A 24,991-nucleotide genomic window follows, 5' to 3' on the forward strand; every position below is an offset into this window, starting at 1 on the left:
TAGGCAGGGACAATCAACAATGGACTCTGTCCTGAAATTAGACATTGATAATCAAGCTATATGATCCTGGGATTCAAGGAAGAACGTTAAACTGGATTAAGAACTTTTTATGCAATAGGTCAATACAGGTGACGGTTGGAAGTGAGCTATCTGGGGAACTTGAGGTGGAAAATGGAACCCCTCAGGGGAGTCTTATTAGCCCTGTTCTTTTTAACATTTTAGTCAATGAAATATTTAGCAGAGTGGGAAAAGAATATGGCCTTTCATTTAAAAACGACGGGTCCAGCTGGAAGCGAGGGAGGAACATTTTATATGTTTTTGACCAAATCCAAAGAGCTCTGGATAAAGTGGTTGAATGGGCCAATGATTGGTTGCTTCAGAATAGCATAAGACAAAATACATGATATTTGGATATAAAAAGAAAGTACCAAACCAGAATTTGCAAATATATAGTAAGACTCTTGAAAAAGTCAAACACTTTAAGTTTCTGGGAATGTGGCTAGATGACAGGCTGACTTGGAAAGTACACATAGAGAAGGTTGGATTAAAATGTAAAATGTGCTTAGGTATCTGGCAGGTTCTGATGGGGCTGACAAAGAATCAATGATAATGATATGTAGAGCCCCCCCTCCACCTGGACACTTTCTAAGTAAGCCTTTGTTGTTCTGCAAGTCTGCATCTGGGTCCTTAACATTTTTTGTTTGAACATTAAACCGTGACAGCAGTTGTTTTTTTGGATTCCCATTAGCTATCACCACAGTAGCAACTGTTCTTCCTGGGGTCCATACAAAACAAGACAAAACAGTAATACATTTATATTCATAGTGTCACCACAAGAGTAGACAGTTATTTTAGCTTGAGTTTGTGTAAATTATTTCCACCTTCACATACAAAATGTCATCTTTAGGCTAAACTGATTTACTTTTTAATAATTGTGCTAAAACTGATCTTATCTGTAATCTTGGTGAAATGCAGTGGTATTTTATTCCACTTCAACATAGCCCTATAGGTGACAGTCCTCTTTAAGGCATTAGATTTAGGCAGAGCTAAGGTAAAGTGCCCCATAAGTCTGGTGTCATAATGTCCATTATATTTGTGTGTGTTGGCAGTGAGTCGAGGTATGCGGGTTTTCTTAAGTTCTAAATGGTTGTTATGAATTGGATCAGGCTACATGCAAGTCTCTCTTCCACCCTGATCCATGACAGTCTTGCATGCATTCCATCCACACTGTCTCTCATTGAGCAGTGAAGAGCCAGGCGGGCAGCTCTGTTTTGGGTGAGCTGGATCTTATTAAGCTCTTGTTTTGAAGCGCTGGACCAGATTGCTGGACAGTAATCAAGATGAACCTGGGGCAACAGAGCTTTCTCCATAGCTGCCCCCTCCCTCTAGAACTCTCTACCCCAACACATCTGAGATTGTGCTGACCTGACCTCATTCAAATCACTGATCAAGACATTTTTTTAGAACTGCTTTAAACCTCTGATGCTGATTTTTTTTTTCATTGTTTTAATTGTGTGGTTTACTCTTATTGTGTTTCTTCTGTTCTTATTTTGTTTCTTTAGTTGTTTTAAAAATGTAAAGTGCCTTTGAGTATCATGAAAAGCGCTATATAAATAAATATATTATTATAAAACTAAAGATTGTATAACTTGTTTTATTGTTTTTCTTTCTGTTAAAAAGGAAGCACTCCAGCCCATTTTTGCAACTATGTTATTAATGTGAGTTGACCATGAAAGTCTATCATCAATTATTACAGCCAACATTTTGCCTCTTTAACCTGCTCACTGTCTACCCCTTGAGATGCACAGCTGTTGAGCTGTCTTTAGAGCATGCCTTGAACCAAAGTTGTCTGTTGGATTAGTAACTTTTCATCCAATTAACAGCTGAAGGTTTGAATCTGTATGCAGATGGTTTGACAAGTAGTAGGTCTAAATTCAACCCCAACCCCGATCCCCAAAATTGCTCCCGGTGGCATAGCCAACGGGTATAAATGTGATAACTCATTGACAGTTGGACACTTTACGTAGCAGCCTCTGCCATCAGTGTATGAATGTGTGTGTGAATGGGTGAATGTGATATGTAGTGTAAAAGCAGCTTTGAGTGGTCGCAAAGACTAGAAAAGCGCTATATAAGTACAGTCCATTTACCCTTTCCATTTAACACCATCCAGATTATCATGACCACGGTTTATCACACTTCACTGCTCTACTTTTACATTAATAATTTATATTTGCATTCTTTATTGTGCATATGTTGTTTAATTTGTGACTCAGACAACTTACTATTCACATTCAACATTTGATTTCTTATTGTGTCCACTTTACTTATAAAATAATTATATAAATAATTGTAAGGCAGTGTATCCGTTACTTTACTCATATTATCCCACGGAATGTTATTTATGTCTTTAATGAATTAATTTTTACAAAAATGTTCTTTTATATATCACCTTGGGCCCAACTTTAGGCACCTTTGTTTTCCTTGCCACTGCAATGATGTTATGATAACTGAAGCCTTCTGGTACAGATATTACTTTAGAACATTTATCCACAGAATTAGTGAAAAAATTATCTATGCAAGTCAAAGAGGATATGCCTGTCGTCCTGATGTTAACTCTTGTTGGTAAATTGACAATCTGGGTTAGATTACATAATATAGCTCCATCACTCAGTTTCCTTTTCAGTGCGCATGTATTGGAGAACCAGTCAATGTTCCGGTCTCCAACAAAATATAATTCTTTGTCAGAATCAGTGACTGTAACATTGTGCATATGTCCTCAAGGTACTGTGTATAAGAGTTAGGTGGTGTGTAGCAACAACCTACTAGTATAGGTTTAAGATGAAGTAGATGCACCTGTAGCCACAGCACTTTCAAACCAGCTGCAATTAAGTCTATTCTTATTTTTTACAGGTACATATTCTTGAATGTAAATGGCTACACCACCTCCATGCTTGTTTCTGTCATTTCTGAATATCCAGTACCCCTGTATTGCCACCTCTGAGTCTTCTATAGATGTGTGTGTGTCTTAGAAATACCCACAATTTGCAGATTTATTTCCTGCAGCACAGAATTTATGTCATGCACCTTATTTTTTAGGCTACTAATATTTAGATTGGCAATTTTTAATCCTTTCTTTGGTAGTTTAAAAGGCTTGTTATTTATAGCATGTATGAAAATCTGTCTTATCATACACGTTCTTATAATTTCCCATAAAACTATGATGACCCCTCAGTGTTTCTCTTTGGTCTCACAATGAGCCGGTCATAGCTGAATTAAATGAAGAAACTGATGGATTATCTGCACAGTACTGGACTATATAAAAATATAAATGGATGTAACGTGGGATCCTTAATAATCAGTAGAGGGCAGCAATACGCCATTGTAGCGTCTAGTCTGCCAAACCCGAAGAAGAAGTAGAAGAATCCGGACCGGAAGTGCGTTAGAAAACATGGCGGCGCCTGATGTCGACACATTTATAGCTAAAGGACTACGGTGAAGGTACTTTGCAACATAGAAACAGACATGTGCCCGGCTTTAGCACTGTCACTTTAAAGGTATTTTGAGCCAAAGTCACAAGCTGGTGTTATTATGTGGACGAACAGCAAGACAACAGGAGTTCCTCTGAAAGTCCTTCACGTCCTCCAGCACTGCTGTTTACACACTGTTTGCAGGACACGGTGCGGGAGGGGGGCTGACCTGCGACCGCGGCGACTCTGTAGACAGCTGTCGTCATCGGGACCCCCCTGGAGGCTTCTGTTCTTCGGCTCTGATCAGTTTGCGGTGGAATCTCTTAAACTCCTCACATCCAGCAGGTAAACTGTGGAAGCCTACAGCACACAGTTGATGTAAATATAATCACAATCTACATAGCATGACATATCGCATTTAATAAGTTAAGCGTCTATTTAAACATAGGTTGAAATCTGAATTATAAAGAAACAGTGTGTGGATGTGTGTAGGGCTGCAGCAATCGATTATTTTAGAAATCGAGTATTCTACCGATTATTCCAGCGATTAATCGAGTAATTGGTTAAGAATACTTTTGCTTTATTAAAGACCAATAGTAAAAATACGTCGAAAATAAGACGGGTCTCTTAAAATGAACAACTAATTTGTTTCCGTTTTGGTGAAGCCAACATTTTTATTGCTTAAATTGCATACAATATTACCTGTCAAAACCCATATAGTGCATTTTAGTGCCATATAACATTCAGGGCTTTAAAGAAAACATGTTCTGAAATGCAAATAAAATAAAAACAAATAAATAATATTAATGTCAAATCAGGTAAAAATGGTATACATACAAAACTGAGGCATAAATTATATATGTAATAACAATAAAACAAACATTTACTTTTAAGTTGTGCAAATTAACTTTCAGAATGACAGATTTAAACCTAACTACAGCTCAGGCATAACAGAACCTTTACTGTCTTTTTGTAGCATGCAAAACATGTAAACAGGAACAAGAAGAAGATTCACATAATTTTTTTTGGTGCTCTTACAAAGTCAACATGTAATGAAAGTTATTCATGTGAACCATAAATGTCTCTCACGTGTGTGTGTGTGTGTGTGTGTGTGTGTGTGTGTGTGTGTGTGTGTGTGCGCGTCTGTAAGCCTTTAAATTAGCTTGTGGTTGCAATGGAGAAAAGTGAGCATATCCACATGCTCAGAACTGAGGCTTGCCCTGCGCTTTGATGCAATGTTTCCTGCTGCAGAAAACAGACGCTCTGATGGCGTGGATGTTGCCGGAATACACAGCAAGGACTTCGCCAGCTTTGCCAGGGTTGGATAGCGTGATGCATTCATTTTCCACCATGACAGGGGATTCTCTTTCTTGGACAGGGGATGTTCACCGAAATACATCAAAACCTCCTTCTGCACAATTTGGTTTAAGTGCTGCTCCTCATCTTCTTCATCACTGGTCCTGGAGTCAGATGATCCCAGTATGTTCTTGAGGAATGATGTTGCACCCTTGTCTTGTGCTGTGCTGGAGGCTCCATCTTCACTTTCGTTGTGCTGCCTCTCTTCCTTTTTTGCAGCAAGTGCCATGTTTTGAACGGTGCTTTTGGACCTTAAATACTTCATCAGCAGGCAAGAACTTAAGTTTTCTAAACCTGGGATCCAGGGCAGCAGCAATGAGGACTGTGTTTGGAGAATCAGGTTGAAATACAGATAATCCTTGCCATCTTGTTGTGATCTGTCCTACAACATGAGCCTGGAATGACTTGACGGATGCAGTCTCAAAGGCTGAACTCTCGATGGCCTTCTTTAGGCTTTGCACTAGCTGTGGAAGTGCAGAGAGGATAACATATTGTTGCCCACTCAGAAACACTGTCGCTCCTTCAAATGGCTCAAGGGCCTGGCTCAGCTCCTCAATCAGGTTCCATTGTTCAGGCTTAAGATCAAGGTAGTGTTTTCCTCTCTGAGTGACTGCTGGGTCAGACAGTGCAGCAGTCACTGGCCATCTTTGTTGTAGAAGCCTGGATAGCATGTGATATGTACTGTTCCAGCGAGTACTTACATCTTGCACTAGCATGTGCTGCGGTGTGCCCATTTGCTGCTGCTTACCCTTTAGTTTGGTGCATGCCATCTCACTCTTTTTAAAATGTTCGACAAGTCATTTTGCAGCAGCCACACACTTAGAGATAGCTTGGTGGTTCTTCAGAGCGCTTTGCACAACCAAGTTCAGGGTGTGACCTGCACATCGCACTGATGCCCATGCATGCTTTTCTTCCAAAATCTTGACTGCTGCTACAACATTCGCACCGTTGTCATGGACAACAGCTTTGATTTTCTCTGGCAGAATGTCAAATTTTGCAATAACCTCCTCAAGCTACTCTGCAATATTTGCAGCGGTGTGTCTCTCTTCAAGGGGCATAGTTGTCAGGCTGTGGGACTCTATTTTCCAATCCTCCCCAAGAAAGTGGCATGTCACCCCCAGATACGCCTCTGTAGCAACGTTGGTCCAAATGTCTGTTGTGAGTGCGATGCTGTCAGTCACCTTGAGTGTGTTCTTCAATTTGCCTTTGATTTCTACATACTTTTTTTCCATCATTTTCATGAAGTAGGTTCTTGAAGGAATTGTGTACCTTGGATTGAAAGTGGAAATCATCTTCTGAAAGCCTCCATCCTCCACTATGGACAGGGGGCGCATGTCTGTGACAATCATGTTCAAAATGCTGTCTGTAAACTCAGCTGCTTGCTCAGTTGAACGTGATGCAGGTGTCAGCACAAAGCTGTCCATACGACGATATGTGATGTACTGAAAAAGAGGTGAAATAACAATTATTATTGATATTTATATCTGGGCCTTAACATTGTCGGTACATTCTAAAGACTTCTACTTTTACTACTTACACCAGCTGATATTTTGCTTTGTGGGTTTTTTATGCATCACTTAGAGGTGTGTGCGTGTGTGTCTGTGTGTGTGTGTGTGAGAGAGAAGGAGATGTAATAAAAACAGAAAAGATTTTTTATGTGTGTTTATATAGCTGTTTAAAACCTTGTCTAAGCAAAACTTGGGCTAGGCAAACTGAAGGACATCATGACAAGCCAACATATTGTTTACGCTCTTAACTAGAGTTATAGCAATAATTAATAGCCTTCATCTTAAATTGCAATCATATTGATTTTCGTTAAAAGCTAACGTTGACGTTACCTTGTTTCCGGTCCGATCCCTGAACTGGAAGCGTAGACTGGATGTTTCCTTCTTAGATGCTGGAGCATTGACGTTGTGCTATTGTGGTACGCCAGTTCGGTTTTACAATATATACACTGTACAGTGTTTTCATTTGGTTTAAGCTTGAAATGATCCCAAACTTTTGACATTTTTTGTTGTTTTCTTTGGCTTGTTTCTTCTCTTTGCCTCTTGCTACTTTCTCTCTCCTTCTCCATTTTGGAATCAGCGCCATCAGATCACGTCTTCCAGTTGTGCGACTGTAAAACCACCCATGCGAAACATAGCGCGCTGCTTATTAAATGAAGCATCGATGCAACAAATTTGCATCGATGATTTTTTCTAATCGAGTTATTCGAGTTACTCGAGTTACTCGAGGAATCGTTTCAGCCCTAGATGTGTGTGTGTACTCCCTGAGTGGTCAGAATAATAGAAACGCGCTATATAAGTGCAGTCTACTTTCTATTTACCATTCAACTCATAATTTTGCACATGTGGCCCTTACCCTTCGATATATTTCCAGAGATTTAAAAGTCCTGATGTCTGTGGGGAGGGGGGAGGACCAGCCAGCCCTGTCTTTGCACATGAGCAAGGACAATTTGAATATGTTCGCTTAATAAATGCCATGGCTTTACCTGGCTATTTGCCATGTCCTGGGGTAGTTTCGGGTCTTTGTTACGTGGGTCTTATCAGAAAACAATGTTATTTACACTAGAAACAGGACGTTAATTAACATGTGGCGAAAACAACTGTATGAGCTGAGATAGACCTTTTATACAACCTTTATGAAGTATAAACGTCTCCACATGCTGTGAATGACAGGAGCAGGAGCTGTAACCCACGAGCACAGACATTAAATAACGTGGGTCTTTGTGTTAATCACAGAGATCTTTCTGTCTGTCACTGTTAACAGAGACTCCAGTCTGATGTGTACTTCATATATTTTTTAGTGATAAACTAAACTGTGGAGGAGCATCAGGCTTCATGATCAGACAAAAAGTTATATCACTGCAAACCTCAGTCACCCACTCCCTCCCTCCCTCTGTGCTTTTGCACATGAGCGCAGATCTCCCCCCTTCTGTGCTGCGAGTCTGCATCAAAGTTCCTTCTTTATTATGTGGTGTTTTTTAAAGTCTTATGAAGGTGAACGAGGCTCCGTTTTATTTTGCATACGTAGCGGGAAAGTTTAATCGGATCACAAGTGGTCACTGAAGACTCATCCAGAGAGGCTTGTTGATGACCCATCAACTCATCTTGTTGACCCAGGTGTGAACAGCTCTGCGTAGAGCTGTCCAGTTGTGATCGGATTACCCAGGACACATGCATAATGCAAAATAAAAAAGAACTGTGATGCAGTACAGAGAGGGGTAGAGCTGCTCTCGTGTGCATGAGCACATAGGGAAGGAGGGAGCGGGTGAGTATGGACTGAAGTGATGACGTGATATAAAACTTTGTTTGATCATAAAGTCTTATGCTCCTCTGTAGCTCTGTGTTTATCAGTGAAATACAGTACTGTGCAAAAGTTTTAGGCAGGTGTTGTTGCCCAACAATTTACAAAGTATGTTGAATCAAACGATTATCTACACCCACTACAGTTTGGCTTCCGTCAGCATTACTCCACAGAGACGGTTAACTGTTTCTTTCTTGAACAGCATAAATCCTCACTGGATAAAGGTGAAGTAGTAGGGGGGCTTTTACTTGATCTTAAGAAGGCATTCGATACATTAAATCATGACATCCTCATTCATAAACTTTCAAAATTAAATTTCTCAGGGAAATCGTTACAGTTACGAATCCTATCTTTCCGATCATGAACAATGTGCCGTCATTAATAATGAGAAATCATATTTTTTAAGGAGTAAAACAGGGGTCCCACAGGGTTCGGTTCTTGGTCCACTTCTTTTCAGTTTGTACATAAATGACTTACCACAGTTGTGTCTTGGAGCCAGTTTGCAGATGTATGCAGACGATACAGTCCTGTATGTAGCTGGTAAAACCACTCTGTCAGTTTCCACAAAAATTTCATATCATTTACAGTCCATAGCAGCTTGGTTTGAGAGCTCATGTCTCACACTTAATATCAAGAAAACTGTGTCTGTTTGCCTTTCTTCCAATGCTCGGTCCTCATCTGAAGCCAATGAGTTAAACCTGAAGATTAAGGGACAATGTATTGAGCAGGCTCCAGCAGTAAAATATCTCGGCCTTGTATTAGATTCCCACCTAAAATTTGATAAGCATGTGAAAACGGTGAGTAGAATCGCAAAAGCAAACTTACACAAATTCAGGCTTATCAGAGACTGTCTACCATTCCACGCTGCTAATAGCTTTATGCATTCTATGATTTTTTCACATCCTGGTCACAAGCAGCATCTTCAACAATCAAGCCTCTGATGATGATATATAATAAAGCCATGAAGATTTTAGACGGGAAGCCGATAAGATCACATCACTGTGATGTTCTAAAACATTTTTATTAAATTTGCTAATCTAAAACTCGTCCATAAATGCTTACATCATCAGGCTCCTCAGTTGCTCAGTGACCTCTTGGTGCCACTGAGACTATCAGGCTCTATAACACGTGGAGCATCTAATGGAGATTTTAAGGTGCCCTTTCGTAAGTTATCACTTGGACAAAGCACTTTTTCTGTTCAGGGGATCAATATGTGGAATGTCTTACCTGAAGAGCTCAAATTGGACCTGGACTTGGAGCATTTTAAACTCAAACTGAAACAGTTTTTGAAGAGGGCTCAGTCTTGTAATCATGTATGATTTTGTGCTCCCTGTTTTACATTAAGTTTTATTGTAGGAGTGTATTTTGTATCCTGTATTGTTATATCTGTCTTATTGCTGTTGAGTCTGTTTTGTATTGTCTCTTGTGTATTTGTTGTTGATTTCATGTATTGGCCCATCTAGGGACGGGCATTGAAAATTAGCCAAGGCTATAAATGCTGTAGTGTGTGGCATCGGTTTACTTGCTTCATACTTGTCCCTATAAAAATAAACATTAAAATAAAATTTAAAAAAAAAAAATGCTGTAAACTAAAAATGCTTTCAAAAATGGAAGTGTTAATTTTTGGCTGCAACTCTTCCATGAACTCTTCAACTTCTGGCCAGACTTCTCCGGACAGTAGATGGGTGTACCTGGGTCCCACTGGTTTCTGCCAGTTCTGAGCTGATGGCACTGCTAGACATCTTCCGATTACGAAGGAAAAAAACCTTGATGTGTTTCCTTGGCCAACCACTGCGTCTACGATCCTCAACAACTTGAACAGCACATCTTGAAATTAGAGCCCAAACGATATTGGATTTTTGGGGCCGATGCCGATTCTGAAATTAGGGAGTAAAAAATCGATATCGATATATCGGCCGATATATTCACATATGTTCAAAATGTATCTGAAATTAAAATATTAAAAGTTATTGTCACATTTGCATGACATACAAAATTCAAATAAAATACTGTTTCTGTAGCAGCTTAAATAGCACTAAAATAAAATATCAAATTAAACAGAAGTGAGTATAACACAAAAACACAAAAAAGTAGGAACAAAAATAATTTTCTTGTTTTTCCCACCTTCACTAAACACAGACCAGCAACACATGTTCTGCATGTTCCAAAATGCAAAAAAAATATTTTGTTAGTGTTTTTAATATGTCTGTTTACAACACATGTTCTGCATATGTTGGTAATTGTCATTTTTGTGCTGGTTTATAGTTTAACCATGAGTGAGGAGGCTGTTACATTTATTGACTTCAGCTGTATTATATTATATGAGAGGCTGGCTCTTATGTTGTCAAAACTAAAACTGCGTCCTCCATCTCTCAGAGGAGGTGCTTCGACATAACGCGAGTGCACTGCTTAAAATTAAATGTATATATTAGAGCATATCGGAGAACTTCTGCGCCGATACCGATATATCTGTGAACTTGAAAGGGACTTAACAAAACGTCTTCATTTGCCGTACTGTGATTGAGAACAGTTTGCGCGAGTGTGTGTCACACTGCTGGAAGGAGCTGCAGGTGTGCTGCGGGCGGAGTAGACAGACGCACACACCTGGCAGCAGCGCGACGATGGCTTATTAAAAAAAAAACCCTGTATCTTTCTGCGGAGTTAAACGGAGGTGTAGACGTGTAAGCTTGTTGTTTAGAGCATAACCGCTGTGAAACTAGCAGACAAAAAAGCTTAAAGCTCCTATTCCTTCGTTATCATCGAACTTCAAACTAACTGAGAGTCAGACTGTACACACGGAATTTCGTCTGCGCAGTTTTGCAGAGGGTAGAAACAGCGGTGCTCTGAAAGCAAGCTTTCTTTGGCCGATTACTGTGATTTTAACATGAGTTTGTTGTTCACAATGTTTCGTTCTGTATGGGAAAGATAATACTTCCTTTCAATGTGTGTGCTGCTCTGCTCAGCTGTGATGCACACTCTGGCAGCGACAGGGACGTCATCATTTCCCATCATGCCTGCCGCCTAGTGCTGACTGAGTAGTTTAAGTTGTTAAGTTTGCTATTTGCTATATTACAAAAAGCCCTCCTCTAAAAGGCAATTGGCTCGTGCTAACATCAATCAGTGTGGTTTTCTAAAAGAAGAAGGGAGGCATTGGGGAGCCACGAGCGGAGCCAAGTGAACGAAAGGAACGAATTTGATGCATGGAAGTGAACGGATCATTCCGTTCACTGAAAAGATTCGTTCGTGCTTTGAAATCTTTGTGTGGGAGAGACCTTGCTAATGCAGTATAACTACCTTGTGTCTTGTTGCTGTGCTCAGTCTTGTCATGGTGTATGACCTGTGACATGAAACTTTCACAACCTCACCTTGGTAGCAGAGTTTGGCTGTTCCTCACCCAGTTTTAAGCCTCCTACACGCTGTTTCTGTTTCAGTTAATGACTGTGTTTCAACCTACATGTGAAATTGATGATCATTAGCACCTGTTTGGTATAATTGGTTGATCATACACCTGACTATAATCCGACTAAATACATTTGTGCAAGTGTACCTGTAAGAATTGATGCTGGTTTGAAAGAAAAGGGTAGTAACACCAAATATTGATTTGATTAGATTTGTCTTTTGTTCGCTCACTTATTTTGTAAATTGATAAATAAATAATAATTATTTATATTTTTGAAAGCATTCTTAGTTTACAGCATTTTTTCACACCTGCCTAAAACTTTTGCACAGTACTGTATATCTACACATCAGACTGGAGTCTCTGTTAACATTGACAGACAGAAAGATCTCCATGATGAAATGTCTGTCTGTCTGAGTGCATGATGACTAACCTCAATGATCTGTTTTTAGGAGCTCCAGCGAAGGGATAGTGGAGTCCCTTGAAGTCGTTACTTTGTCCAGTGATGTCCCGGTGAAAAGGTTTGCTCAACAGAACCACCTCCCAATCCACAGCTGGCCTCCTCACAATGTGGATGGACTGTTCGATGTTGGGGTGGTGGTGTCTTTTGGCTGTTTGCTCCCAGAAAGACTGATCAACAAGTTTCCATAGTGAGCATTTTTTTGTTTATTAGTATTGTGTCAAAACCTGTCAACCTGTGTTTTGTTCTGGTGTGGAAGCACTTGATCTGGAACAAGTCATGTTATCTTCATTGTGATGATTCTGTCCTTCACATCCACTGAAACTAAACCTACTGTCTAAAGCTTTGTTCAGACAGGAAGTAAAGCAACGTTCGACACATACACACCCAAAAGATCACAGAAAACCTGTTTAAAAGTATAACAGCACTCGTCTTTAAACAGATAGAGCAGCTTACTGGCTTTTATCATATTAGCAAAACTAACACACAAAACCCAACACCATGGGACAACCAATCCATGAATGCACACTGAAATAGCAGCAACTCACAAGATTGATTTGAGAAACAGTCAAAACTGGACACTTCGGTTATTTTAAAAAACTTTTTAAAAGTCTGTCTGAAGTGTCCAGCAGCATTTCCATGGCTATTGGCACTGTGTCGTCAAGCAGAACAGCAGCGCTGCTCCCCATATGGCGAAGAGAAGCTTTGAAAATATTTCTTTAAGAAAAGATAGCAGTGTGCAGAAAATAAATAAGCCGTGGACTTGAAAGAAAGAGAGCCAGGCTTCCCCTTCTTGAAAAAAACATGCTGTTGAACCATTTTCTTCCTTCTGAAGGTAAAAAATAAAACTGCTGTTTACATGGTGCTCTTTTTAAAATCCAAAACGACTTAGAGGACTGTTACCCAGAGGGGTGTACTACAAAGCTAGATTAGAGGGTCAGCCAGGTCTGTTGAGCCTAAGAGTTTTCCAGGACACAAAGCTGGCTCTCTTTTAACCTGGCTAGATCACCACGATAACTTACTCTACAAAGCTCACCTGGTCGGGCCAGGTTATGTTCAGAGTTTCGCCTTTAAGTCGGCTGTAAAGCACTGCCCTTTCTTTCATAATGTTAATAACGTTCTCCATGAGTAATATACTAGATCCTTAGCTGAGGTTATATGCCGAGGTGTAAAGAGTACTGAAATATTCCACTTAAGTAACAGTGAAAAGTACTTAAAGTAAAAGTTACTGAGTTACTTTCCCAACCTGCTGATGTTTATAATAAGCACACAGGTTACCTTACACATGCATCCTATGCAGTGAGCTGGAAAGGAAGAGAGGAAATGATAGTACAGTTGGAACAATGTAAAGGTTTATGTAGTTAAAATAATAGGTGTTCCAACTAATGCCATAAATGGCTTCATAAACAGGTCATGAAAGCTTATTGTGTAATCTGTAGCCCTCAGCTCCCAGGTATAATTAAAATGAAACTTTGTTACTTTCAAACCTGGGACCTATGTTTACATGTTTTGGTGACAAAATGAATGTCAAAGAGTAAGATCCCCCGTTTAACCAGACACAGCAGTTATATAGCTGTCTTCATAGCCACCAAACCCCAGTGAGAAAACCAGTAATTTTACCAAGCAGAACACGGGAGTTGCTGATGGTTTACCGCTGTTTTTGTTAATGGAGTCTGGTGGCTTTAAACAGCTGTATGTCTGAAAGATGTAGCCAGGGAGGATCTCCATCCTCAGTGTCAGTCTGTGTCAAAGGTGGTGTTTCGAACTCTCTTCTGTTCCATTCATGGTTCACTAACGTTATGCGTCGGGCTCGTAGTTGCAGCCGATGCATGACACTTTAATCTGATTAGCCTGTTTTTAATGCAATGCATTGGTGTCTTGTCCAAGTCACTTTTTCTTTCTACCTATGTACAAGAACACAAAAAAGCTACTCAAATAACATAGTAACTTTTAATTCGTTACTTCCACTTCTGGTTATGTGAACTGTATATGGAAGATTATGGAACTGTAACATTACGCATGTAAAGCCACAGAACGAAGCCGTGTAGTTACAGGAGCACATACTGTCTGCATTGCATCACGGAGGCTATGCATTCAGTTAGTGATTAATATAATATGACCCCCTTCAGTATCCCTCTTCTCGATTAACCTGTTTGCTTCTTGTAAAATTAACACTTTAAATTTCAGCAGATCATCCATACAGTAAGGGAACGATGAGGTCACAGCATCTAAGGACACTGGATTACGTTTTTATGCCTTTTCCTAAGTTTCTGTCAAGTCCGTTTTACACGGCTGGTTTTGCAGCTAAAACAAAGGTCATAAAATTGATGAGTCAGTAGGTATTTATCACAGATTGAATCAAATCAATACATTTATTTGAATTAATAACAAAAGTTAGATCAACGCATTGTCATGAGTGAAAGTATCCGACCTAACTGCAGTTGACTGTACTACTGAAATCATGTAAACCATTGTTAAAGTGTAAGTTGTACAATGTGTAGTTGTTAGATTAGAAATAAACAGGAGGCACTGAGAGCTTTTCGTGTGTTTAAATAAATTATTAATTAAGCATATAACACAACAATTTCTTGCAGCATTCCTCTCATGTGTTATTTGCTGATGATCGCTTCTTTTTGAGTGTCAAATAACGCATAAAATGCCCCTTTTTCTGTGAGCGCGCACAAAGCCTGAAGCAGAAAGCCTTAACATAACCACCTTCATGATACCTGACAAATATTTGTTCTGCAGAAACTTCAAGTCTCACTCTGTGAGATTCGCAAGGCCTGATGGTGTTTTGACACCTTTTTATTACAATCAATGTGATGTGAGTCTGTGGCCTCTCTCTTTTGTCAGCCATGTGGTGAGGTCCCAAAAACGCACGAAATTCACGACTTCTGGCAAAATTGCATCAATGTAGTTTGTAACTGCACTGTGCCAAAAATGTGCTTTGCTTTGGTCAGAACGCACCATGGTTGAAATCCCCAACCCTAGTTTATATTTGAGGCTTTTAATCAAAGATTACGTCAGTTTTATCTTTAAATGATTTTGAGCAAATGATTCATGCTTTTTTCTCTACTCGTTTGGACTACTGTAATGCTCTTCATGTTGCCGTTAACCAGGCCTCTCTTGCACGCTTACAGTTTTTCCAAAATGCTGCTGCTCGTCTTTTAACAGGCACCCGTAAGCGAGAACACTTGACCCCCATCCTGGCTTCCCTCAACTGGCTCCCTGTTCGTTTTAGGATTAATTTAAGATTTTATTGTTTGTTTTTAAATCTTTAAATGGGTTAGTACATCTCTGACCTCCTGCATGTTTATAACCCCTTGAGGTCTCTGAGGTCTGCTAATCAGCTGTTTCTTGTTGTTTCAAAGACGAGGCTGAAAACCAGGGGTGACCGCGCATTTTCAGTGCTGGCCGCCAGATTATGGAACGAGCTCCAGCTCATCGTTAGGATGGCCCCCACCTTGCCTACTTTTAAATCACGTCTTAAAAGATACCTTTATTCGTTGGCTTTTAACCCAGAATGAGAGTTTTTGTGATCTTTGTCTTTCTACGTCATTTCTATTGTCTTCTTGCTGTATTTTTATGTGTTTTATGAGTTTTTATTGCATATTTAATTGTGCAGCAGTTTGGTAAACTTTTATGTTTTTTAAAATGTGCTATATAAATAAAGTGGACTGGATTGAACCTGCCCTTTCATAGTGGTATTCAACCATTTGGAATCTTCCACTTGGACATGTAGTACATGCAAGTATTGGTCCAGAGAGGGTGTAGACATAAAAAAACAACTATGAAAATGGTTACAGAGAATGAACAACTAACACAATGTTTCTTAAAAGGTAAATCCAGGTCCTCATTCAGGCCTGGGTTTAAAGGGCTTCTCGCTGGTGAAGTTTATGTTGTCTGTCCAGTTTTGTTTGAAAGATGTTACTGTATTAGAAGTCCAGAGTGTCAAGCCATGAGGCAATTCGCATTCCCTGTGCAAGTAACATTTGTGTTCTGCCGTTTTTTTGTAATGAATGGGGTTGTACGGTTCATGAAAAGTTTGTGTCTAACTCCTTACCTTGTAGGCCAAAAATGTTGCTGCATTACCACAACAAAAGGGCCAGTTGTTTCATGTGATTTGTTTGACTCCCTTGATGCTGAAACACAAAGTTTGCTTAAAGGTGTAATATGTCCGTGCCATGAAGGCGTTTTGATTGTTTAAAAAGAGAGTGCCTTGAGTATATCCAGTTTTGTTTTTTTTAATACCTACATGTATCCCTATGCAAGAGCAGCCCAAACTAACTACATTGAAGTCCAGGAAGCACTCCCATTTTAAAATATTGGTTAGGTTTTGTATTGAAAAAAAAAGGGGGAGTATTAGCCTCAAAGTATTTATTTGTGTCTGCACACTCTTTCAGTGGGATTTTGAATGTTCACCCCAGCCTGCTGCCAAGGTGGCGAGGTCCAGCACCTGTGTTTCATACCATCCTGCATGGCGATACTATGACGGGAGTTACCATCATGCAGATCCGCCCTCACAGGTATGCACAGGAAAACGTCTGAGTTAGTTTTCTTAATTAAATTTAAAAAGATTAAAAACTGTCTTCACGTCCAGGTTTGATGTGGGTCCCATTCTCAACCAGCAGTTCCAACAGGTCCCTGAGAACTGCACTGCAGATGAGCTTGGAACTGCCCTAGCCAGTAAGGGAGCACATCTGGTAAGTGTTTAAAACATGGCTAGTATCATTACCGTATTATCTTACTAAGAGGATGATAACTCAGTTGCTCTCTTTGTGTTTGTGGATTGCAGCTGATTGATACGTTGATGACACTGTCTGAGAGAATGCTTGATAAGAGGGAGCAAGGACAGACTGGTGCAACATTTGGTACGTGGGTCTGAACTGTGTGAAGCCATGCTAAATATCAACCAACAAAAATTCTTCCAACTTACACATTAAAGCTGCAGTAGGAAGAGAGTGGACTTTGCTTCAAAGTACAACCTCCAGGTCCCTCTCCCTCTCTCTCCGCGGCACTCAGTCCTGCCTCCAAAGCCCTCCCTGCAGAGGAGGCTGTCATGCACGCACAGACTAGTAACCACAGCAACTAAAGGAGCCTGATAAACAATATGGCAGACACACCGGTAAAAATGTGAAATGTGAAAACAGCTGCAGCCTTTGTTTTACGCCACCCACACCATCGACACAGATACACATCAAACCAGCGGAAATCGGTGATTTTACTGTGAACGGTAATCTACAGCAAATTATATTCGGCAAAACCACCAGCACTTAGTTTGCTAACAGAGACTGTGGAAAAAAACAGCACCCACAAAGCAGTAACACACTGATGTTGTGAACATTTTGCTATGAGAGCACAGGCACACAGAACTATCAGGAGAAAGTCTGAAACGGTCACACTGCCTGGGCACTTCACAAAGATGTTTTCAGCCACACCGCCATGAAACAACGCTGAACAGCAGCCACATTGAAAACAAGCTAATGTTAGCCTGACTGTAACACCAATGTCACAGTAACTACAGACATTTAAGGAATGTGAAACATTTGAACATTTGAAAGCAAATACAGCAGAAATGAAGCTGGGGTAATTACCTGTCTAAGGCATGTCTAACTCAGCAACGCTTTTTTATACTTTCCGCTCCCGTAGCTCTCTCCACCTCGGAAATGCAGCTCCAATGTTTACTCTTGTTTCATTTCTGTCTCGGTCCAAGTCTTTCTTTTTAGCTTGCTTTTCCTCATTTCTCTTCTTCGGTTTAACGGTCTTTGTAGTGTAAGCTGTAGTTATAGAGGAATGGGAAGTTTTTTCATTCCTGGTGGTTGTTTTTAAGCCTTTGTGGACACAAACCGGCTGACGCTGCACACACTAGAAATTGAGCTTGATGTGAGCATGCGCAGAGTAGTGGTGCTGCGCAGCGTGTGATTGACAGCAGCCTAAGCGACTGCTCGGCTCTGATTGGTTGTTGTGGTTTGGAAGCGTTAAATTCTTGCAAATGCCATTAGGAGCAGTAGGAGGAGCCAGAGGAACATGATTTTTTCACAGATTATGTTGTTAATGTGAAAGTTTGAGCAAATATGACAAAAAGTTAGTTTGAATAATGTTACCTACTGAACCTTTTAATTTGTCCAACAGCCCCAAAAATCAATACATCCATGAGCTGGATAGTGTGGGAGGAACAGACTTGTGACCAAATAAGTTGCCTGTATCGTGCCATCGGATCTCGGGTAATGTGGGCTTATCCGGGGTGTTGTTCAGTAAGAAGAATGAGGGTCTCTTGAATATCACTGTAATGGTAATTTTCTCTACCATCAGATACCTTTGAGGACCACTTGGAGGGGCAGGACAATAAAACTTTTACATTTTATAGGAAAATGTCACATTTCATTGTCAGGTAAGTTTGTAGAATAAGGTTATTTTGACCATAAATATGAAACAGAAGTTCATCAGCATATCCAGTGTTTGTGAATGTAAATATCATTCTGGTTCCTGAAAATGACAAAAGTAAATATCCCGGCTGAGTGACTACGCTGTGATTAGTTTGTGCAGAGATCCAGGTTTGTAATCACTGTCTTCCCTCTCCTGCACTGTGTGTTGGACTGTAGGTGCATTTGATAATGTCCTCACAATAGAATAGAGTAGAGGACTGCTATGTGTCTGTGTTGAGAAATACATTTAAGGTAAACATTACAATGGAAAGATATTCAAGAGCAGAGGCTTTTTAGTGAGTGTCCAGATGGAATTGAGACTGGATTTACATGTGGGTGTGTGTATTTGCTGTAGCCCTATTTCAGCTGTCATATATAACTCGTATGTTGTTTGCAGATCAAAGGAGGAAACCGGTCCCTGGTTCAGTGAGCTATCAGAAGGAGTCCAATATTTTGGCTGTCTGTTGCAAGGTCGGTCTAACTCAGATATACTTCATTAGTACAGAGGGGCCTGAATTTCACTGCGAAATTACGGGTATACGAATAAAAAACATTTCACCACCTTTTCCAGACATTGAATATCAGAGAACACAACAGTTCCCAAACTGTCAAATTTCACAAAACTCAACAGAGTTTTAAAAAACACATTGTTGGGATAAGATAGGAGCAATTAGGTTATTAATAAACATGAATAATAATTATTGTGAATAATGATAATGATGATTAAAGGATAACTTTGGGATTTTTCAACCTAGACCCTATTTTCCCATGTGTTTGTGTGTTAGTGACTAGTGGAGACAACAATTATTGAAATCGATCCAGTATTCAGGGAGGGAGCACCGGCCGGCAGCCGCAAAATGAGTTACAATGTAACTAAGCGGGGCACCGCGCATACGCCCATATACAGCCACTAAAAACGCTTGTTTTTGCTACTGACAGGCTCAGATCGTTATAATAAGTGTCTGACAACACTGTGGCAGCCATGCTACTTTACCTTATGTTCTCTGTTGTTGTCTGTAACCAAGTCTCACTCACGGAGAAGGCTTGCGCGAGACCGTAGTTGTTGCAGGAAGAAGGAGAGAGGAGCGAGAGAAGACGAAGGGGGAGAGAGGATCTTTAGCCATGACAATCTTTTCGATAGCACTGAGCAACGCTTTCTTTACTCCAACACAACAAATGGCACTTCTCCCTCTTCCCTAGGTGCGAACAAAAAAGCATTCTGGGATTTTGAGTTATTGTGGTGTTTTACCTCGGGGAACTTTTTCGTCAGGCTTCTGTTTTTCCATGTAGGCCACTCCTTTGTTTGAGCCACATGGTGAGGTCCCAACAGCATCAACATGTCCCAAAACACAACTTTTACTTTTTAAATCATTTTATAACATTTCAAAGAACAAATATCACAGAGCACAACCCTGAAAACGCAATATTGCACAAATCACAAAGACATTTCTCAAAAAAGACAATTTACTAACCTTAACATAACATGATTCTTTTTTTTCTAAATTAATGAAAACGTGGAGGAAGTGCAGAGTTTGTATGAAAAGCAAATTAAAACAAGCAGATTCGACAGGATTCTTACTCCAATATACAGTGGGGCAAAAAAGTATTTAGTCAGCCACCAATTGTGCAAGTTCTCCCACTTAAAAAGATGAGAGATGCCTGTAATTTTCATCATAGGTACACTTCAACTATGAGAGACAGAATGGGGGGAAAGAATCCAGGAAATCACATTGTAGGATTTTTAATGAATTAATTGGTAAATTCCTCGGTAAAATAAGTATTTGGTCACCTACAAACAAGCAAGATTTCTGGCTCTCACAGACCTGTAACTTCTTCTTTAAGAGGCTCCTCTGTCCTCCACTCGTTACCTGTATTAATGGCACCTGTTTGAACTCGTTATCAGTATAAAAGACACCTGTCCACAACCTCAAACAGTCACACTCCAAACTCCACTATGGCCAAGACCAAAGAGCTGTCAAAGGACACCAGAAACAAAATTGTAGACCTGCACCAGGCTGGGAAGACTGAATCTGCAATAGGTAAGCAGCTTGGTGTGAAGAAATCAACTGTGGGAGCAATTATTAGAAAATGGAAGACATACAAGACCACTGATAATCTCCCTCGATCTGGGGCTCCACGCAAGATCTCACCCCGTGGGGTCAAAATGATCACAAGAACGGTGAACAAAAATCCCAGAACCACACGGGGGGACCTAGTGAATGACCTGCAGAGAGCTGGGACCAAAGTAACAAAGGCTACCATCAGTAACACACTACGCCGCCAGGGACTCAAATCCTGCAGTGCCAGACGTGTCCCCCTGCTTAAGCCAGTACATGTCCAGGCCCGTCTGAAGTTTGCTAGAGAGCATTTGGATGATCCAGAAGAGGATTGGGAGAATGTCATATGGTCAGATGAAACCAAAATAGAACTTTTTGGTAAAAACTCAACTCGTCGTGTTTGGAGGAGAAAGAATGCCGAGTTGCATCCAAAGAACACCATACCTACTGTGAAGCATGGGGGTGGAAACATCATGCTTTGGGGCTGTTTTTCTGCAAGGGGACCAGGACGACTGATCCGTGTAAAGGACAGAATGAATGGGGCCATGTATCGTGAGATTCTGAGTGAAAACCTCCTTCCATCAGCAAGGGCATTGAAGATGAAATGTGGCTGGGTCTTTCAGCATGACAATGATCCCAAACACACCGCCCGGGCAACGAAGGAGTGGCTTCGAAAGAAGCATTTCAAGGTCCTGGAGTGGCCTAGCCAGTCTCCAGATCTCAACCCCATAGAATATCTGTGGAGGGAGTTGAAAGTCCGTGTTGCCCAGCGACAGGCCCAAAACATCACTGCTCTAGAGGAGATCTGCATGGACGAATGGGCCAAAATACCAGCAACAGTGTGTGAAAACCTTGTGAAGACTTACAGAAAACGTTTGACCTCTGTCATTGCCAACAAAGGGTATATAACAAAGTATTGAGATGAACTTTTGTTATTGACCAAATACTTATTTTCCACCATAATTTGCAAATAAATTCTTTAAAAATCAGACAATGTGATTTTCTGGATTTTTTTTTCTCATTTTGTCTCTCATAGTTGAGGTATACCTATGATGAAAATTACAGGCCTCTCATCTTTTTAAGTGGGAGAACTTGCACAATTGGTGGCTGACTAAATACTTTTTTGCCCCACTGTACAAGAAACAAAGGCCTCTCTCTCATACAAAGCCTGCTTCAAATGAGGGCTATTCCTACCCTATAATGTTTTCATACCTTTATATGAATGTAATTTGGATACTCTTTTGTGGCCCTTGTATTGATCTGTGTTCTCTCTTCCAGGATGGTTGGGTGGGGTTCAAGGAAGTGCTCTTTAAGAAGAGGTTGACAGCAGCTGACTTCTATAATGGCTACCTGCATCAGACAGAAGAAGGACTGTTTGTCAGCAGAAAATCTGCCTCTGAAGCACATCACAGGAGAGAAAACTGCAGTATTCACTTATGAAATTTACTGTAAATTTACTGTAGTTACTTTTTACACTTGTCTGTTTTAAGGCATGTACAGTACAGTTACTTTACATGTGTATTTGTACTATATACTTGCAAGAATGAATGTTCCTTTGTGTGACAGATACCAGAAACAATAATGAAAACTGTTTTTTTTTGTTTGTTTGGTTTTTTTTTTACATTTTTTTGATCCCTTTAGATATCATCCAAAAATATGGATGGATGGATGTCATTAACAAACCACCTGAATCTAATACTATCTTAGGATAGGAGTGTCCTAGGCTTCAAAACTTAAGTTAATTTAACCATTGAGCAGACTAAGAGTGGTGTAAGGGTCAGGTTTTCTTTGTGTTGGCTGGCTTTACAAAACCTTAAGCCCAAGTCAGAGATCATGAAGGTGGTCTTTAGGATCTGCATGTTCTCATAATAATGCTCAACTACAAAATGTTTAAAAAATACTACAGCAGAAGCAAAGCTGCAGTTGCAAGTAATGCAAGAAAGGAAGGCTGGCATGTATATTCTTAAGTTATTCTATCTATTTTACCACTGGATACTCCCCTTTATATTCTCCAGTTTATTTCTAACATAACTGCAAACTGACTGACTCAATACAGATTATATCAACAGTGTACTCAAGAACTGTCCCGTATACTGTCCCTTGATTAGGGATAGGCCTATGTGGTATTGAAGACAATTCAATCAACTTTCTAATTTGATTCTAGCTGCAATACCAGAAGCATAAAAGAGACTAGACAGGAAATCAGTATCAAGCGCTTAAACACAATCCAAAGTATTCTGTAATTGCTTCATTATTCTTTATGTATGGAGGATATGCTATGTGTGAAATTTAAAGCATTAAAAGGGGAAACTGTGAGGAGGATCACTGAATGTATGTACTGTAGGTTCCCAGAACAAAAAAACTGCATCAAGATGTATAGCTACAGTTTGTGCTTCTGTGACTGCTTGGCTTTGTTTGGTGATCAATATCGCTCACAGAGTATCATCAGGAATACAACAAGTGAAAAGGTGGTCCTTCACAGCTCAGGTATTTTAAATGGAGGGGGCACGTTAATGTGCGTCATGCCCCACCAGATTTTTTGAAATCCAACAGGATTTTGTTAATATCTTAATTTATTTTATTACTATCATTTAGCATAATATATAGTAACAATCAACATTTTAAGTCAAAGATATTCCTCTAATTGTGCCATAAATCACACGTCAAAAAGGCACTCCCTCCCCTCTCTCTATAGTTAGTTTCATCCAAAACACACACAAGTGATAGGTAGCGTGCTGAAGTGATAAGTAGAGCATCAACCCATTTTTTTTAATAAAGTTTAAACATTAATTGTTTCAAGTTATATACTTTTGTGCCAGCTTAGGATGTTAGCCATTCCTCATGCAGGTGGTTTAGCCCTCTGGTTCACTGCTGATAACAGCATTCTGTTTAATATTGTCAGGGAGAGCTCAGAGCTGTGTGAATGTGCCTGTATTATTAAACTCAATATGAAGTTTATCACATAAATGTAGTTCAGTCAAACTTACACTATATCCCTTTCAGATGTAGAGGAGCAGAGGTACAAACCACAGACTATAAAAAGATTGACGACATGACCACTCCCTAAAAGTGAAACCAAAACATTTCAAGCGCCCCCTGCTGACTGGCTGCAGTATAGGTCATAAAGCCTGCCTCCTCTATGTTACCGGATGAGACATGAGTCAAACTATAAAATCAAAATGCACACCAAATACATTTATTTCCAAGTGTTAATTTTTCGGACAAGTTAATTTTTAATTAGTTAATTGATGCTGTAAAAAGGATGATTGACAGCTCTGTTGACAAATCCCGCTCCTGCAGCCGATCTTATCCAGATTAGCAGAGTAGAGGAGGAACGGTGAGAGGAGATGTAACTAAAACAATCACTATGGCTTTGGTTAGCGGAAGTGGCTACGGTGGCTCCAAATGACGTCACCAACGCAAGATGGCAGCGCCTTTCACGGGGGCTATTTTGGCATCAATTTCATACAATGGGAGCAGATGGAGACATGTCGTCCATCTATATATACGTTAATTGGGATAAACTAGTAGAAAAAGTACTAAAATTAATAATTTGTATCTCAAAATTGTATTCTAATTTTGGAAATGTACTTATTTACTTTGACCACTGGTAGATTCTGTTGAAAGGCTTGTTTTCCTTTTTTATATGACCATTTCAGACCAAGCAAGGGAGGACGTAAAGGTGATGTTCTTAACCTTATTAAGATGACAACAACCTGATGATCACATGATGACAGTAACAGCTAACAACAGTATTAGTTTTAATAATAATTTTGTTACAGTACTGTGTAAGATTCAGTCAGCCTTTTTTGTAGTAATTTAACAAAATGAAGGGATTAAATAAATAAAAGCATCAAAAACTATAATAATTTATATTCATTTTAGTTGTCAGGATTATGTGAGGAATTTCACATGATGTAATAAGGTGGGGGGGGGGGTTTGGACTGATGGACTAAAATAGAATATTACTATGTTTTTGAATATTCATGTTTCAAAATGCAGAAAATTGCAGAACATTTTTGGAAGGATCCCTATGCCTCAGAACTGGACTGGAACAGACTTGGTACCAACATGGCAGGTCTGGATAAAGTCTGTTAAAAGTCTGGGTCAAAGGATTCTTTAACACTTGCGTTCTCACATGCAGTCCTGCCAGGTAATGTTAGGACGCTTTCGGGAGTGCAGCGCCTGTGTGTGATTGGGGCTTTAGAAAGTTTTTTTTTCATGATCTTGAATTCCACTCTTTAACTTTTATGATGAATACAACTTAAGGCAGAGACAGTAGGAGTGTCAGTGTGTCAGTGAGAAACAAAATGTTCCATGTTACAGGTGGGGCTGATAATGTCCAATTTGATATGAGTTGCATAATTCTCTGAAACATTTAGCTTGACAAATAATTTTCAGTGATTAGACTGCAAGTAAACTCCTGCTCACTGTCCAACTTGCAGAAAATACATTTCTTTGCTTGCATGTTTATTGCTCGACCTTCATTAGGCACTGCAAATTGGACAGTTTGTAAGAGTTTA

General features: G+C 39.9%; 1 protein-coding gene across 1 annotated transcript; it reads left to right on the forward strand.

Annotated features, from left to right (window-relative positions):
- Positions 1 to 3,464: 3,464 nt before the first annotated feature.
- On the forward strand, positions 3,465 to 24,315 carry mtfmt (mitochondrial methionyl-tRNA formyltransferase). The gene is made up of 9 exons (XM_069664324.1): positions 3,465 to 3,812; positions 11,979 to 12,176; positions 16,390 to 16,512; positions 16,587 to 16,689; positions 16,782 to 16,857; positions 18,119 to 18,210; positions 18,299 to 18,377; positions 18,809 to 18,882; positions 21,747 to 24,315. The coding sequence occupies exons 1-9, from the start codon at positions 3,589 to 3,591 to the stop codon at positions 21,906 to 21,908; spliced, it is 1,131 nt and encodes a 376-aa protein (XP_069520425.1). The 5' UTR covers positions 3,465 to 3,588; the 3' UTR covers positions 21,909 to 24,315.
- The last annotated feature ends 676 nt before the right edge of the window (positions 24,316 to 24,991 follow it).

Source organism: Semicossyphus pulcher, unplaced genomic scaffold (genome assembly GCF_022749685.1).
Source record: "Semicossyphus pulcher isolate SPU_LCO1_2020_fin unplaced genomic scaffold, fSemPul1.0.p SCAF_1, whole genome shotgun sequence".
Lineage (NCBI taxonomy): Eukaryota > Metazoa > Chordata > Actinopteri > Labriformes > Labridae > Semicossyphus > Semicossyphus pulcher.